This window comes from Schistocerca serialis, chromosome 7, assembly GCF_023864345.2.
Source record: "Schistocerca serialis cubense isolate TAMUIC-IGC-003099 chromosome 7, iqSchSeri2.2, whole genome shotgun sequence".
Taxonomy (NCBI): Eukaryota; Metazoa; Arthropoda; class Insecta; order Orthoptera; family Acrididae; genus Schistocerca; species Schistocerca serialis.
In genome coordinates, this window is record NC_064644.1 from 389,983,620 (window position 1) to 390,000,926 (window position 17,307).

At 36.4% G+C, this 17,307-nt stretch overlaps 1 protein-coding gene across 1 annotated transcript in view; it reads right to left on the reverse strand.

Annotated features, from left to right (window-relative positions):
* LOC126412041 (sodium channel protein para) overlaps window positions 1–17,307 on the reverse strand; it is a 903,820-nt gene that overhangs the window by 355,308 nt on the left and 531,205 nt on the right. The window contains exon 16 of the mRNA XM_050081417.1: window positions 7,363–7,431. Coding sequence (XP_049937374.1) covers window positions 7,363–7,431 — 69 coding nt within the window. The remainder of the gene's footprint in view (window positions 1–7,362; window positions 7,432–17,307) is intronic.

Genomic DNA, 17,307 nt, shown 5'->3' on the forward strand with positions numbered 1-17,307 from the left:
CATTGGCTGAACGAAAAAGTGGCAGAAAAAGTTTTAAGACACTATTTTGATACATTTCTGTAAACATTTTGTGTCCATCTGGGTTGCAAATCAATGAAGAAACCAGAGCCACATGTAGGAATTGGCAGGATTTCCTGTAAATAGAGTGGCAACTAAGAAAACCCAAGGTGTATAATTGTTGCTAAAGTTTAAGTATTTCTAAGAAAACCCAAAGTGTATAATTGTTGCTAAAGTTTAAGTATTTCTCACCATGGCATGCAATTTTAAATTTGTAGTTTAATGTAACCACAGACAATGTTTGCTAAGAATTCCGCTAAGGTTTAACATAACTTTGCTCATGTTGAAGACAGCGCTAAAAAACTAAGTCTCGAAAACTTGATAGATAAAATTTTCAGAAATTTTTTACCTATAAAGAGAAAATAACTGAATTTGAGACTATACAGAATGTAATAAAAAATGCTCATGGAGAAAATTTCTTTCTTCTATATCGGCTATGGGAATGTTATCAAAATGAAAACCAAAAAAGAGGAACAGGAAGTTGCTGAAATCACGCCAGATACCAATGTGTCCCTTTCCAATGAAAATCTGAACATTTCAAATCCACAACATGCTGCAAGTAAAGAAGCTAGCCAGAATTCATCAGCAAGAGATGACACAGAAGACAGGCCTACACCTATAGTAATTAAAACTCCAACCAAATGTATTAAAGAAGTGCTTCTGTGGCCAGAAATGCCAAAAAGGAAAGGAAATTGTCAAGTGGAATGAGACCATTTGTTTTTAACCTCAAGAAAGTGGAATGAGCTGCATGAGGAAAAGGTAAAAATGAATGAGGACGCCATGAAACAGAAAGAAAAACAAATGCAGGAAAGAGAAGAGAAGAAAATGCAAAAACAAGGTACTGAACAAATTAAGAAGAAGAAGAACATGAAGAGAGATACCAGCATTGTGACAGAGCTGACATCCCAAGCTAAGCATTCAGAGGTTGAGAATGCTCCAGCTTCTACACGTGGTTGCATGCAGAATAAAGAAAAATAGTGTCATGGAACATGCTTCAAATATACAAGAAGTGTTTCTTCCAAGAAGGGATATGAATGTAATGGCAGTAAAAAAACTTTTCCACTCTACATGTATCTCCAGCGGGCATCAAATACATACCCCCCGCCGGCCGAAGTGGCCGTGCGGTTAAAGGCGCTGCAGTCCGGAACCGCAAGACCGCTACGGTCGCAGGTTCGAATCCTGCCTCGGGCATGGATGTTTGTGATGTCCTTAGGTTAGTTAGGTTTAACTAGTTCTAAGTTCTAGGGGACTAATGACCTCAGCAGTTGAGTCCCATAGTGCTCAGAGCCATTTGAACCATTTTGAAATACATACCCCATATGATCCAGATGATGATCTTTTTTATGCCATAATTGTTGCTTGGTAAATGATAGTGTTAATACTGATGATTTTGATGACGACAGTGATTTCTCTGAATCAGTGGAATAAATTCTTACATCTTGCATCACACAAAGGCCTATACAAAGCAGTTCTTTAGAAATAGTACTCACACAAAGGAAGGGACTGAGAACAAACTCAATTTGGTGTTTCTGTAATTCATAGTTGTATTTGTAGACAGTGTTATGTGATGTAACTGAATTAATAAGCTGTTTTTTTCATTTTTCTAAATTTTCTTACATTTTACCTTCTACTGCAGTACCAAGTATTATGAACAGCTTGTGATAGCTAGTTATGAGTAATAATATTAATAATATTAAGTAATGTTGATACAAATTGTGAATTGCAATAAAATTAATAATAATAAGTAATGTTGATACAAATTGTGAATGCCAATGACTGGTATTATGTGGATGCCAACAACTGGAAAACTGTGCCAATAACTGGTAAAATTTTACATATTTTTAAGCAACATTTTCATATGGAAAATAAAGTATAAAACTTTTGTAGTTGTAGAACAATGTTACTTTAATATTAGAGTATGTTTTGTGTTAGAATTATACTTCAAGCAAGGCAAGAGTTGAAGATACATAATTTATCCTACAAATATGTTCTTAAACTGCCAATAACTGGGTGGTTTACCCTACATTCTTTCAAATCGCATTTATATTCACTTGCTACTTGCTCAATGAGTCACAAGACCCTGACTAATCTGAATGCCTCATAATTGCTACTTTTAAGCATTTCCTGGAATATAATGTTAACTCTAAGCAAACAAATTTTACCTATTTCACTCCAATCTGATACCAACACTACATATATCTGCACATATATCATGTGTTTTACAGAATACTGCACATATTCAGCCTCAATGCTAAACAGCAAAATACTGAAACCATCAATTTTTGCAATTGAATTGAAATTCATTTTGACAGATTATTTCAGTGTTCATAAGTAGACTTTTAAATACTTTTAAATATTTGGGTAGGAATGGGTATGAGGACTAAAATAGCTCAATAATAATCTAATATTTTCATGGTATTCTGCAAGTTGGTTCTCATGTAACCACCCATCAATTAACATTTAATGATTTTCAAACACACTGATGATCTCCTTGAGTTGAGTGTCTTATTAAAGTGATCTACTCACTCACATGCAGCATTATTTCTTTCCATTCACTGAACCTATATGCCATTTTATGGAAACTGTTTTTTTCTCTGTTTTGGAAATAAATATAACAGCTTCTTCACTACGGCAAAAGTCTTCTTCACTCATAGCCTATAATGACAATATGTGATACTGTCACAGGAGAAACGGTCAGTATTAAGAGATATATCAGGAACAATCATTCAAAACAAAAAGTCTGCTAAACACTGGCTCCAGAATACAGAACTTAAGAGCAGTGAGCACGTCTTCATTTTCAACACTGTGAAACAAACCTCTTCTACTGCAAGCTCTTTGTTTTTTATATTCTGAGAGGTGGTGGTATGGACCCAAACATGAAAAAAATGTCCTGTGAACATGAGTAAAATCTATGAGCACTTGTTCATTTTCTGTACTGTGAAACATCTTTTTCTACAGAAGAAGTGCTCATAGCTCTTAAGGCATGCAGTTTAGAGCCTATGTTTACCAGTCAATTCTTTTTTATTTTGGTCCATATTACCTCCTCCCAAAATACGGGAAGCAAAGAGGCTGCAGTACAAGAAATTTCTTACACAGTATCAAAGATGAAGAAGTGTTCATAATTCTTAAGGTATGAATTTTAGAGCCTGTGTTTACTAGGCTTTTTTGCTTTCATTCCTTTCACGTTGCTGAATATTGATCATTCCTCCTGGGAAACACTGTGTTACAAGCTGAACCATTGTGAGGCTACTCTGACAGTCCATGCTACGTGTCTATCATACTTAAGATGTTGACATTAGTTCCTCTCCCTTTCCCTGTTATCAACCATCCACAACTAACATCCATGTGACAATGCTACTGTATAAGGTGCTCATCCGTACTTGTTACTTAACTTGTAATCCAACTCATAGATCTCACTGGCAAAACAGACTAAACTAATCGTAAAGTCACATTCTCTATACCATTCAGCTTTCTTAATTGACATGGCTGCTGAAATTTAATTACGAGGAAACAGTCATCGAAAGATTGTCTACAAAGATAACACAAATTTTTCTGTTGCAGAACAAGTTTTATGTCTCTCCTACAACTCATATAGATCCAGATACAATTACTTACTAGAAGACAAACAGCTACAGAAATAGGATACTCGGAAATCAACAAGGAATTTTACTAAAAAAAATTGGCATTTAGAATCACATTTACATGTGGTAACATGCAAAATTATAACCACAGAAAAGTAACAGTACTTTCAATAGCAGCAACATACTGAAGAGTTAATATTTGCCAAGAGGTGCAATATGAAACAGAATTAAAAGAAAGCTGCAGAAACTTGATAATATATTGGTCTGGCACAATAGTTTGTAGCATTTTTCCATAAATTTAAAAAATGCAACAGATACATATAACAGAGACTTGAGTCAGCAATAATATATTCTCCTTCACTATTTACTACAATATGCCAGTGCTGAGGTAACTTTTCGATTCTGCAATTGTAGAAATCACTTGATTTTGAGGCGAGTAACTCATCGAGCCATGTTTGGAGCACATTCCCATTTGGAGTACTGTATTTAAGTGACTTTCATCAGACCCAGAAGTCTTCCTGAATGAAGAGAGTCAGTAATGTCAAAACAGTCCTTCTTAAAACAAGAAAACCATTTCCTTGCCATGCTCCGCCTAATGGCATTATTCTCATACATAGCACAGATGTTTCTGGCTGCCTCCACTGTTATCACTCCTCTAATGAACTCACACAGAAAAATATGTCTGGAAAGTTCCAAGTTCTCCTCTTGGCATTCCATTTTCTAGTGACTGCAGTACCACTCACTATCTCCAAATGGCAAAATAAACAACATTAAACTCAAATAGCAACAATTTATTACAAACAGAAAATGATGACTGATAAATAAACCAATAGCAACCAGAATACCAACATGCAAAACAAAAACACTACAAACCTATGCACCAACCTACTGCTGTCTGTTTCCCATTTCCTTCCTTTCCTCTCTTGTCAACTGTCACCCTAATCCCTCCTCCCTCCCCAATATCTACATTGTATTCCCCTTCTGCCAACTCTCTCACACCCCCAATATCACAACAAACCATTATTTTACTAAGGCCTTCTTCCCACTGTTCTGCACCCCTTTGTTCTGTCAGTCTTTCTCACTCCCAGCAGGCAAAATCCATTGCTTGCATACCACTGCTTATCTTCTATATGCATAAAGTCAAAGAACTGTGTGTGTGTGTGTGTGTGTGTGTGTGTGTGTGTGTGTATATGTGTGTGTTTGTGTGTGTGTGTGTGTGTGTGTGTGTGAGAGAGAGAGAGAGAGAGAGGGGGGGGGGGGGGGGGGGGGGGAGACAGCTGTTGTCTCCCATCACCGCAGTTTATGAATGCTTATCCCATTTCACTTACTGATGTCTGAATCAGTTTTTTTATTTTTAATCATTATTTCTGGTAGTTGGCAACAGTATGGTCACCAACAAAATCTCATAAATTCTCAGAATCACAGTTTGGTCCATACACTCCATTGTTCATTTAGATTTTTAAACACACTCAGATTGTTTTATTTTCTTACAGGACCATTTTATACTTCGATTTTTTTCTACTTATTGTACAGAGAAGAAAACTTTAAGTTCAGAAACTTGAAATTTTGCAAATATTTATTAGCTGGTGCCCACATGCTTATTTAATTCGTGCAACTGTTTTATTTTTATTTAGTATAACCTGAATATTGAATGAAATATCACTCTGTTTTTATTGATGACATATTTCAGTTAATTATATTTTTTCACTCTTACGTGAATTCAGTTTGCACTGAGTGCTATCTTCCATCCACTCTTTGATGGTATTCTCAAAGCCTGCTTTATACAACATGTTTTTAATTACTCAACTTCAGAATCTACTCTGTTTCACTTCACTGTTTGTATTCATTTCTTCCTATTCCCACAATGTCCGCCCCAATAGCTGAGTGGTCAGTGTGTGGATTGCCGTCCCACAGGCCCAGGTTCTATTCCCGGCTGGGTCGGGGATTTTCTCCACTCAGGGACTGGGTGTTGTGTTGTCTTCATCATAATTTCATCCCCATCCGGCACGCAGGTCGCCCAATGTCGCGTCAAATGTAATAAGACCTGCTCCAAGGCGGCCGGACCTGCCCCGTAAGGGGCCTCCAGGCCAATGATGCCAAACGCTCATTTCCACTCACACAATACTCATGCTGTTCTAGTGCTCTCAACAGCTCATCCAGTGTTATGCACAGCCTTTCATTTATAAACATCTATTACATCTCCATTTCCATACATAATTCCCAACAAAGAAAGATCCAGTTTGTAAAATTTGAAATTTTGGTTCATATTCTGAATGTTAAAATTATGGAATCTTTATTTTTAAAAACATACAATAAATTTATCCGCCTGATTAAAAGAGCAATGATTTTCATGCAATATTTATAAGCAAGGAGCTAACCATACTGATACAAAAAGGAACTTGAAAACTACATAGAAAGGAAGCTCTCCAACTATTCCATAAAAAGGGGGGGAGGGGGGGGGGGAGACAGGAATTGGTAATGTGTTATATGCCAATGCAATTAACTTTTTTTTCTATCTAAATTTATATATTTAGCATTACAGCAAGTACTCAGTTGTAAAATACCAGTACGAAACTATTCTCAGCATGGATTATATTGTTATGTTTAAGTGTATTTTATAAGATCCTCAGCATCACTGCACCATGTACATGCGCTATTGAGAAAGTAAGTACATGACTGACAAGAGCGATATGTGCTTCATAACTAAACTAACACAGTGACTAGCTTCTTATAACACAAGTATGTCTAACTATAGTTACATGTACCACATAACACTAAACATGGGATAATGCACTAACACATGCAAAACACTAAACGATACAAGCAGGTTAACTAATTTTCTCCTTTAATTCCACAATATGGTCAATGTAGAAATATTTAATCATTTCTACATTACAATGATCATCTACTTTTCATATTTATACACTACAATGATCATCTACCCTTAAAATGTAACAAAGATAATATTGCACTACCCTCATAAAAATACTTTAAAATATAGAAAAGGACTGAGTGATGGCCTGGAAGATCATTCCACTAACTACTCTACTCACATTCATCCTACAGAGCAGTCCTGCTGTGACATGGCAATATTATTGAACCATAAATTAACTACTTTCCTAAACTGTGTTGTATGGGCCTGTCTATTGTCTATTTATACTTGCAGTACAAACAAATAAATTTTAAATTGTCTGCCTAGCAGCAGTGGGAGAACAGATATGCACAAAAGTTCATTTAGAACAGGTGGTTCATGTCTTCAGTTAAATCAGGGGAAAGATTTAGAGTAACTTGATGACTAGAATTAAATTTGCTGAAATCTATGGATTATAGGCATGTAATCAATGAAGATGCAATTGTATGAAATGATACCAGTGTAAATCATTTAGATATGCTAGAACTACATTGTAATGAGTACGACATGAGAAATGAAAACTGTCACAATTCATGAACTGTTTATTCATATCAATTTCTTATGTTGCAGTTTCAGTAGAAAAGCGTAATTTTTTGGGACTATTGTAATATAATTTTACTTTGAAGCATTGAACAGTTTAGTTTTTATTCAGAATTCTGTGACTCTCCTCTCTACTATAAAAACAAAATGATCAAAGGAAATCCAGTTTTGTAAGACTGGCTGAGACTAGCTCAAAATAAGTAACCATGTCACAGCATACAATAATGAAACACATAAGGAAAAGGGGCAGGAATAAAGGCACTTAGTTTATACCTCCATGTTCACTTGCCCTGCTTTGCCGGCCTGCTGCTTGTTCTATGATGTCGTTCAACACCATCACATCTGTGTGGAAAAATTAAAGAGATTGAAGAAAGTGCACAAGAGGATAAAAAAGCTGGTGACACACTAAAAGATTAAATTGTGACAGATTCAAACAAGCTTTAACCACAAGAGCAATACCTGTACAAAATAACAGCTGTGCATAAATAAAATTGCACTGCAGAAAGGCTTGCTTTTATGTATAGTACAAATTAAAATAAACATTACACAGTGTTACACACTGAAATTGTGCATTTCTTACTAAAAGTCTCTCTTAATCATTTATGTGCAAGAAATATTAACTAATATTAAAAATAATGATGTAGAATAATAACCGTTCTGATAAATGTGCTGCCATTATTAACTTAGCTACTGAAATCAAAAGAACTACTATTCTTGGGTAGCTGTGAAAACTTTAAGAGAACTATATATCTTCTGTCTTCAGAAATCTTGATTATGTTCTTGCATCTAAGAGTCAGTAATGAAAGACACCAAAAAGATTAAGTATCTGATTGGAATATCAAAACTAATATTCTTACATGTACTGATTTTTATTTAGCTGCCACATTATGATGCAATGTTTCAATACTCAGTCCATTGTAAAGCAATTTTTTGTACTTCAGGTGAGTGAGAAATTCAAGTAAAGTTCACAATATAGCACAGATAATAACACACTTGGTGATTATCTCGATGGTCCTCCCAATGCTACTTTCCTATCCCTTTGCATTATAGCTAAATAATTAATACAAGATCACTAAAAAAAAATAATGGAAAGTCCCTGGTGGAAGGAGTCACTTTATATGGGGTGTATACGTGGACGAGGAAATAAAATTCCCGGATTTTTCCCGGGTTTCTCGGTTAAAAATACAATTTCTCCCAGATGAAAATACACTTTTTCCACGTTACATAACAGTATACTTTCCCTTGGAACTGTAAAACTTATTACTACTTACAATGGTTGTGATTTTATACAGTGGCGTAGAATTTCCCGGCATTTTAGAAAACGAAACTCACAGGAAAAAAGACGTATTGGAAAGGTGTCTGATGTACAGAAACATGTACACTGCATATTTTCGTATTAGGAAAGTATAAATTCGAATTCCACCAAGCACCGCATGTTACTTTCTGACAAAAATAACTTCATTGTTCTGCAAGGGCCGGCCGGGGTGGCCGAGCGGTTCTAGGCGTTACAGTCTGGAACAGCGTGACCGCTACGGTCGCAGGTTCGAACCCTGCCTCAGGCATGGATGTGTGTGATGTTCTTAGGTTAGTTAAGTTTAAGTAGTTTTATGTTCTCGGGGAATGAGGACCTCAGAAGTTAAGTCCCATAGCGCTCAGAGCCGTTTGAACCATTTGTTCTGCAAGGCGATTAACATTTGACTGTCAGAAAGGTGGAAACAAAATAAAATCTGAAACTAATAACATATTTTAGCTTTCTGTAATTATGTGAGCATATTTTAATTCACTTGATTGCTCCTGGCCACAGAAATCTGTTTTGTTTTCATTTGACGTGAGAGCAATTAACGAAGAGGAAACAGCAAAATCACTTAAACGTAAACACGTGGAGACTACCACCTCTCCACTACAACTCAGACTGCTCTGTGCATCAGGTCTGGATCTACGATATTTCTGAACCAGGGCAGTATTTGATAGTGGCACTCCCCCTCCCTCGAGCGTTTGAGGTAGGACGCCAGATATTTAAAAAATCGACTTTTCAAAAATATCTGCATTTTGTAGCTCACATCTCTCTAAGGAGTCTGATAGATAAAACATATATGTTCGAGAGAATGTAAGACATGGTCTGTGTGCCGAAGAGCAATGCCACGCCTCTTCACACAGCATTCTTCCATCGCACTTCTCTGTATTTCACTCTGTGGAATTCATATGTGTAATATTTTGTAATGGGTGCCATCAAGCTATATTCAGGCCAGTGAATATTAAAATGTCCTGTGGTGCCTCTCCTGCTCCCAGTCGGCCGGTTTGACATCCTGCCCCTCTTTAAAAAAAATCTCGCAATTAACACTGGGTGGGATTATCTGTAACCAGTAGAACAAAACTCTTCAGAAAATTTGCAGTCTTTACTGCCTATTAGCTAATAACTTGCTGTTTTGCGTGACATAAAATTAAATATAGGATACATAAAACAAGTAAAGACATGAAACAAGCAAGACGGTACACATTTCTTCAGTCCTTAAGTCCTTGCTTTTTTTTCTCTCTCTAATCTTGCCACAGTTTTATATGGCGTACTTTCCTTTCTGGAAAAGAATCTATTACCTCATCAAAGTTCGTCAACATTTTGCTACATGAAAAAACGAAATTTTGTTGTCTACTACTAGAAAAGCTGTTAATACAAGTAGTACCCAAGACTGGTGTGGTTTCTCGATCTGTTAACGTGTATTTTGCCACTGTCTGCTAGATAAAATGACATAGGCCAGCCTAATATTGCAGCAATTGTTGCACACACCAAATAAATGGGACTGTTTTGGCACAAATGGTCATTTTTATAACAACGTGACAGAATATAATGCACAAAGTACTAATATCAAATGTCTATTAGGCCTACTACAAGCAAAAAGTTTGATGTTAGGAAATAATTTTACATTTCATTCATACTCTCTAGCTTCTGAAGAAAAATATGAATTTGCCCCCGGTTGGTGGTCCCCGACCCCTAGTTCCGGGATTGTTACGCATACGTCGATCTGGCAGCTTAGGCGCATCAGTAAAATGTTTCCGGGTAGCATCTGGCTGCTTGCTGCTATTGCTTATACAGTTAACTGCCACACTTCTGTAGCCAGAAGCGGGAGAAGGTACTACTCATAACGCGACTCAACTCCACATGGGCATAAGCTCGCTTGCAACTGCTCATACGAATCTAATGTAAACAGTTGTGATGTCGCGCTCAGTGGTGGCAATTTGTTGTTATGAAACATTGGATAGTCTTCCTAAAGCCTTTGACACATTTTGCTGTTGGCAGACGCTTGTATGAGCACTGTTTTGTTCTTGTATATGGTGCATTTCCCTTGCAACTTAAGTTTTATTTTCGTTTTTTTCTCTCGTTTGTGTTTTATTGCTGCAGTATTATTCTGCAGTAGCGAGATACAGTAATATTCTTTCTCAGAGTATTGGTTTTTAACAGCCAAAGTTAAAAAAATTTAACGGAAAACTAAAACAATGAAAAATTCCCAGAATTCTAAAAAATTCCTGGGTTTTTCCCGGTTTTCTCCAGGATGGAAAAATTCCCGGGTTTTTCCCGGATCTCCCAGTTGTCCTTTGTTGTATACACCCAAAAAGATTTAATACTTGCAGCCCATGCTCTCAAAGAAAACACACACACACACACACACACACACACACACACACACACACACACACACACACACACGCATGCATGCACAGACCCATGCAAGCATAACTACACACCCATCTTGCAGCACAACTAGTTTAGGGGTTTGTGTAGAAGAGAGGAATAAGAAAGAAGGGAAGTGTACATCCAAGGGGGCTGATGGCTGTGGACGGAGAGGCAGCAAGGGAATGAGATAGAAATGTGGCACCAGGTGAGCTTGAGATCACAGAGAAAATATTGTGGGTGTAAAGAAATGGATATACAGAGTGAGCAAGAATGAAGTAACATTCACAAGTGTGTGTAGGAATGTAGGACAGATATGGGGGCAAATGAGTGTGGAACAGAGGATAGGAAAGACTGAGGTCAGGAAGGCTGCAAGATAAAATAATGTGTTAGATGAGTATCTCATGTTCAGTTGCGTGCTCTACTGCTGAGAGGTCAACTTTGCTCTTGGCCATTGTTTGGTAGTGGCTAACCATTCACATGGATTGATCACTGATTCCTACAGAAAGAAAAAGACTGATCTGCAGAAATTTTCACAGCTGGCCCTGTGTATTACAGGGTAGGATACGAGTGTGTTGGACTGGAATATGATAAGCAGAATGGAAGCACAGGACAGGTTTGCATCTGAGTCTTTCTCATATGACAAAGAGTTGGGAAAATGTGTAACATAAAGATGGAATATGATAATTTGTAGATTGGATAGGCAGCAGAATTTTACTCAGAGGTGGGAAATATTTTAAGGAGGACATTCCTCACTTATGAACACGATAACGATGGTCATATTCATTGTGGAGGATTTGGGGGCTCATGTATTACATACTAGAGTGATGCTGAGTGACTTGTTTGTACAAGGGTGGTCTTGGTGTTGCCACTTTCCTATCATATTCCTATCTTGTACCCTTGCTGTCACTCCCTCCAGTCTGCCAGTCTCTCTTTCCTTCCCTTCTCTCCTGTCTCTCTATGTCTATCCAACACAACATCTTACTCCAGTTAAGCTGAAGTGCAAAGCCACATCAGTGATATTATATGTTTTTAAGTGTATTAGCTCCAAAGAAGGCAACTGTCCGAAAGCTTACCAACAATTTCATATAATCACTTTCACACTGATACCATTTGATTTACTTGTCGTTGTTCTCTCACCTCTACAAAAAGTACTCTGTCATACACTTTAATTTTACTGAGAAAACGAAAGTTAATTAACAACCTGGATGTACCAAACTCAAGGTCACAGCTTAAATATTAAGCAAGAAAAATGTAATTAATCAAAAATAAACATCATGTATTGGAATATAAGTTAAAAGCAATGCTTTGTTATGTTATGTGAATTCCAAATTAGATCAGCCACGTGATCCCGCTTAACATATGAAAACAATTAATATTTCCCTGTGGTCTTCAAGTGTCAAGTAATACATACATATTGTTTCTAAGATTATGTGATAGAATGAAACAGAACTCATCTGCAAACTTTACAGTTAAAACTGTTTTACGTCAAGAGATACTTAACTATGCAGTACGCAACTCAAACAAGTCTGCTGTGACAGACCACAATTTTTTTCTGCAAACATCCGACACGTCTATCTTGTCACTTTGTTGCAACCTGCTTATTATATAGTGACAGTTTCTGCAATGGCAACTTGTTTTAAATGTAGAAAAATCTAAGTTAATGCAGATGAATACAAAAAACTATCTGATAATGATCAAATACAGTATTAGTGGTGTGCTGCTTGATGTTGTAACGTCAATTAAATACCTAGGCATACTATTGCAAAGTGACATGAAATGGATGCACCAAGTAAGATTTGTTATAGGAAAGGCGGATGGTCAACTTCAGCTTACTGGGAGAATTCTAAGGAAGTGTAGCTCATCTATTAAAGATACTGTGTACAGAGCACATTTACAACCAATTCTTGAGTATTGATCAAGTTTTTGGAATCCCCACCAGGTCAGATTAAAGAAATACATCAAATTAATTCCGAGGGATGCTGTTACATATGTTGCTAGTAGATTCGATAAACATGTGAGTAACAGGAGAATACTCCACGAACTCAAATGGGGATCTCCAGTGTGATGAAGATATCCTTTTTGTTCATTGAATTATTGTCTGTAAACACGTGCCACATCAGTGCTCTTGGAAGAGAGCTGTAGCGGTGATGTGTCTGTTGTTGTTCCCACGTAGCGATTTGCGAAGGTGGAAAAAATCGAGATACGTAAAGAAAGGTATGAAAGTAAAGGACATTCATGCTGATTTCCAGAATACAATGGGGGACTCTGCTCCTTAATATCCAACTGTTGCCAAGTGGAAAAATGAATTTAAATTTGGTTGGGAGAGCTTAGATGATGATCCATTCAGTAGTCAGCCTAGATGTGTCACTAAACCAGAAATCATTGCAAAAATGTACAAATGGTCATGGAGGATCACCGATTTAAAGTGCATCAAATTGCTCACACTTGCCACATGTCATCTGAAAAGGGTATATCACATTTTAACTGAAGAATTAGAAATGAAAAAATTATCTGCAAGATGGGTGCTGCGACCCTTGACGTGCGCCCACACACATGTGCCATTGCTATGGCAAAATTACACGAACTAAGGTATGAATTGTTGCCACTCCCGCCTTATTCACCTGATATGGCTCCGTCTGACTTCCATCTCTTCCCAAAACTGAAAATTTTTCTTGGTGGATGAAGATTCACTTCAAACGAAGAACCGATAGCTGGAGTTGACAACTATTTTGCAGGCCTGGAGTAAACTCATTTTCAAGATGGAATCAGGGCACTGGAACATTGTTGGACCAAATGCATTAATCTACAAAGAGACTGCATTGGAAAATAAAAAAAGTTTCAGTGATGTAAGTATTTTTTTTTTTTTCTATTCTGTTCCGAGAACTTTTCAAACCACCCTCGTAAGATAAATTAGAGCTTGTAAGGAGGCATACAGGCAGTCGTTTTTCCCTTGCTTCATTTGTGAGTGGAATAGGATATGGTATGACTAGTAGTGGTACAATGTATCCTCTGTCCTGCACCATGCGGTGGCTTATGGAGTATGTTTGTAGATTCATATGTAGATGTATTTAATAACTAAGTGGTTTAGCAGGGAGTAGCACTAAATGTTGGTGGAACACTAACTTCATCGATATAAGATGCACTAATTGCCAGAATATGACCATGTTCTCTGTTTGGTGTTCTACTAATTTTCATAATTATAAATGAAAGTTTATAGGAAAATATAGTGTCTTCGCAGATGACACTAATATCACTCTCAACAAAAGAGCTGAGTGTAACACACAAATGCGATTCAATATGTAAAGTCATTAACAATTATGGGCATATTACCTAACAACAAATGACATTCTGTTCCAGTTGTATCAATAATTTGTCACAGGTAATATTTTCAAAGTCCATACTTAGGTATCAGCTATAAATTTATGGCAAACCACAACTGGCAAAAATATACATATCTACTGCTCAGAAGAAGGCAACCTCAGTTGTTAATAGAACCCATCCCATGCCATTAGTCAAAAATTTATATTTCAGCATTTTTCCTCGTGAACTACATTGTCATTCCTTCTATTGGGACAGGGGTTGAACTTCCAGAAAGGTCAGAACAAACTGTTTCAAGAACTGCTCATTGGTTCATTGGTTTGGGTTCATTCCTGTTATCAAGAAGGGTAACTGAGCACATGAACACAACTATGAGACGATACAGTTGATGTACATCTCCTGTAGCATTATGGGACATATATTGCAAAACTACGATCAGTTTGTAATTTAAAAATCTTCTGAATAGGAATCAACAAGGATTCCACAGAAAAGTATCATGTGAAATGGCTAACTCTGTCCAGTCCCCAAATAGCATGAAACAGTTTTAAATGTAACACACATATCACCAATGCTGTACATCTGAAAATGACCTAAGGCCAAAACTCACCAGTAATATACATTTAGTACAACAAAAGCACATTGAAAAATAAAACTAACAGCCTAAAATGGTTTTTATATGGTTTTATTATTCATTAGCTAGTTTTGTTCCATCATAAAAATCCATAATGCAGTAGACAGAAACAATATGTTAATGACGTGTTCCTTGGCTTGTGAAATACATTTGATTCTGTTCCTCATGTCTGCCTAGTGAACAAAATAAGACCTTAAAGAGTAAAACATAAGCTCTGTGTATATATGACACTGTTTGTTACTGATTCTGTTGTGTATAGGGAAGTCACAATGACAAAACACTGCAGAAAACTACAATGAGGCCTGCAGGGACTGATAGCTGTCCTACAAATTCAAATGTAACACAGCTCATGTAAGATGTTGGAGAGATTATTATTTTTTGATTATCCGATTGATGATCAATACAGAAAGAATCATAAGCTACAATATGTAGTAGTATTCACATGAAATGGTTTAATGAGGAATGACTACACAAAACTAGTTCTATGAAAAGCTGATGCCACTTTACAGTTCGTTGATAAAATTGTAAGGAAATTCAATTTATACAAGAAGGAAATAGACAAAATTCAAAGAAATACTAGGTATTTTACTATAGGTTCCAATAGTCATTAAAATAACATGATCAAGATTCTCACTGAACTCCAATATGAGAGTTAATAGAGTAGTGATTCACATCACGGAAACACATACTGTAAAAATTCCTAAAAAGGATTCATGCCAGCATTTGCCAGGAGAGATTTAGGGAAATGATGGAAAACAAATCTGGATGGTCAGAGGCAGATTTGAACCATTTTCCTGATGAATAGGGGTTCACTGTCCTAAACTCTGTGCCACAAACTCATACAGAAGCTGATTGATTGCGGCTTTCCACCATTACATTTATGAATAGGACAGGATAGGATGAGGGGCAGTAGTATACAATATAAGCTGCCTTGAAGAGTAAAAATTTAGATTTAGATATTCCAGTGTCAACATAGGTCAGTTTTTAAACAGTATGTCAACAAAGTTAGAGCAAATCTGTCTTCCACTTTTTCACATCAACTGTACTGACTTCAACTGCAGGGACATGAAGAGGACCACTACTCATAAGGGGGAAAGCAAATCTCCGATCATAGCCAATTGTCAGTCACGTATACCATTTGGATTTTTCTGGAATTGCATGTTGGGCGAAACACTGCAGAAGTATGTCATGTTGTATATTCTGGTTATATGAGAGCGCCTAAGTTAATTACATGTGAGAGAATTCATAAACAAAGGTTTTGTTCAATTTTTTCCATATGTAAATTTTGTTTGTGTCTTCTATCCTTTTTTGTGTTACATTTCATCTTTTTCTGACATGAATATTGATGTGGATATTGGGAAGATCACCAAGAGATTCAGAATGCTATACCAAAACAATGGAGAATTTTTTCTTTCTGACTACAATTAGTGTATTTGTATATTAAACTTTTCTTGTATATGTGATATCATAAGAGACTTAATAGCTACAGTTAATGTTCATGATCAAGCAGTTAATGTTCAAGATTAAGCAAAAGAGAAAGACGATTTCTCCATCATCTGCAGTGTTGGCTGGCATACAAATTTGTACTATTGCTGTCATCTCTATCTTTTCTATGATAAAGCATTCACTAAGCTGTTCATAGTAGCTGACGACTAATTGTTAGACCTACTTCTGCACTAGTTATAACCCTGTACTCAGTTAGTTAGTTAATTTGTTACTTATTCCACAGATCAAATTCATCATAAACTTTATGCTGTGAAGCACGTAAAAGAACAAACAAAGTACGCTTACTTACAACTAAAAAACTTAAGAATTAAAAACAATATTAATTTGTCTACATTGTAGCCATTTATGTTAGACATAGGTAGATTGTCAAAGAGTTTTATAACTGCATATTTCACGCCTTCCTATGCCACAGTTAGATTTACTAAAGGGTAATACAGAGAATTTTTCCTCCTAGAGTTGTAGTCGTGAATATCTCTTTCACTCTCAGACTTCGATGGATTGTTGATCAGAAAAATTTCATAAGTGCATAAATGTACTGTGAGGCTGTGACTTAAGTTTCCAGCTGCTTAAATAGATATCTGCAAGAAGTAAGTGTGTGAACTCCACACATAATACTAATTACTTTCTTCTGTGAAATTAGTATTTTTTGCTTGCACACAACTAAGAACTTACAACCTTCTATCCTGTTTATTATTTCTTGTTGATATACATGGTTAATAAGAAGTAAGATATTTCTGACAATCCAAAATTGGATGAACTTCATTTTTCACTGTTTAAAGATAGCCCATTTGTGTTAAATCATTCAGTAATGTTCGCCCAAACATCGTCTACTATTTTCTCTGTTGGTATGTCTTTACTACACAGAAATGCTTGTTTCATCTGCAAATGGGACTAATTCTGTCCCTGATTCAAACAAAATGACATAAAGCAAGAACAATAAGGGGCAATGATCAAACCTTGTTGGGCTCCCATTGTAGTTTCTCCCCCATGTAGGTGATGTGACATTCCTCTTTGTATTACTCAAACAGCCTACAGTTACTTTCTGCACTGTTTCTTAAATGAGTACTACTGTGTCCATAAAAACTTAACTTCACTA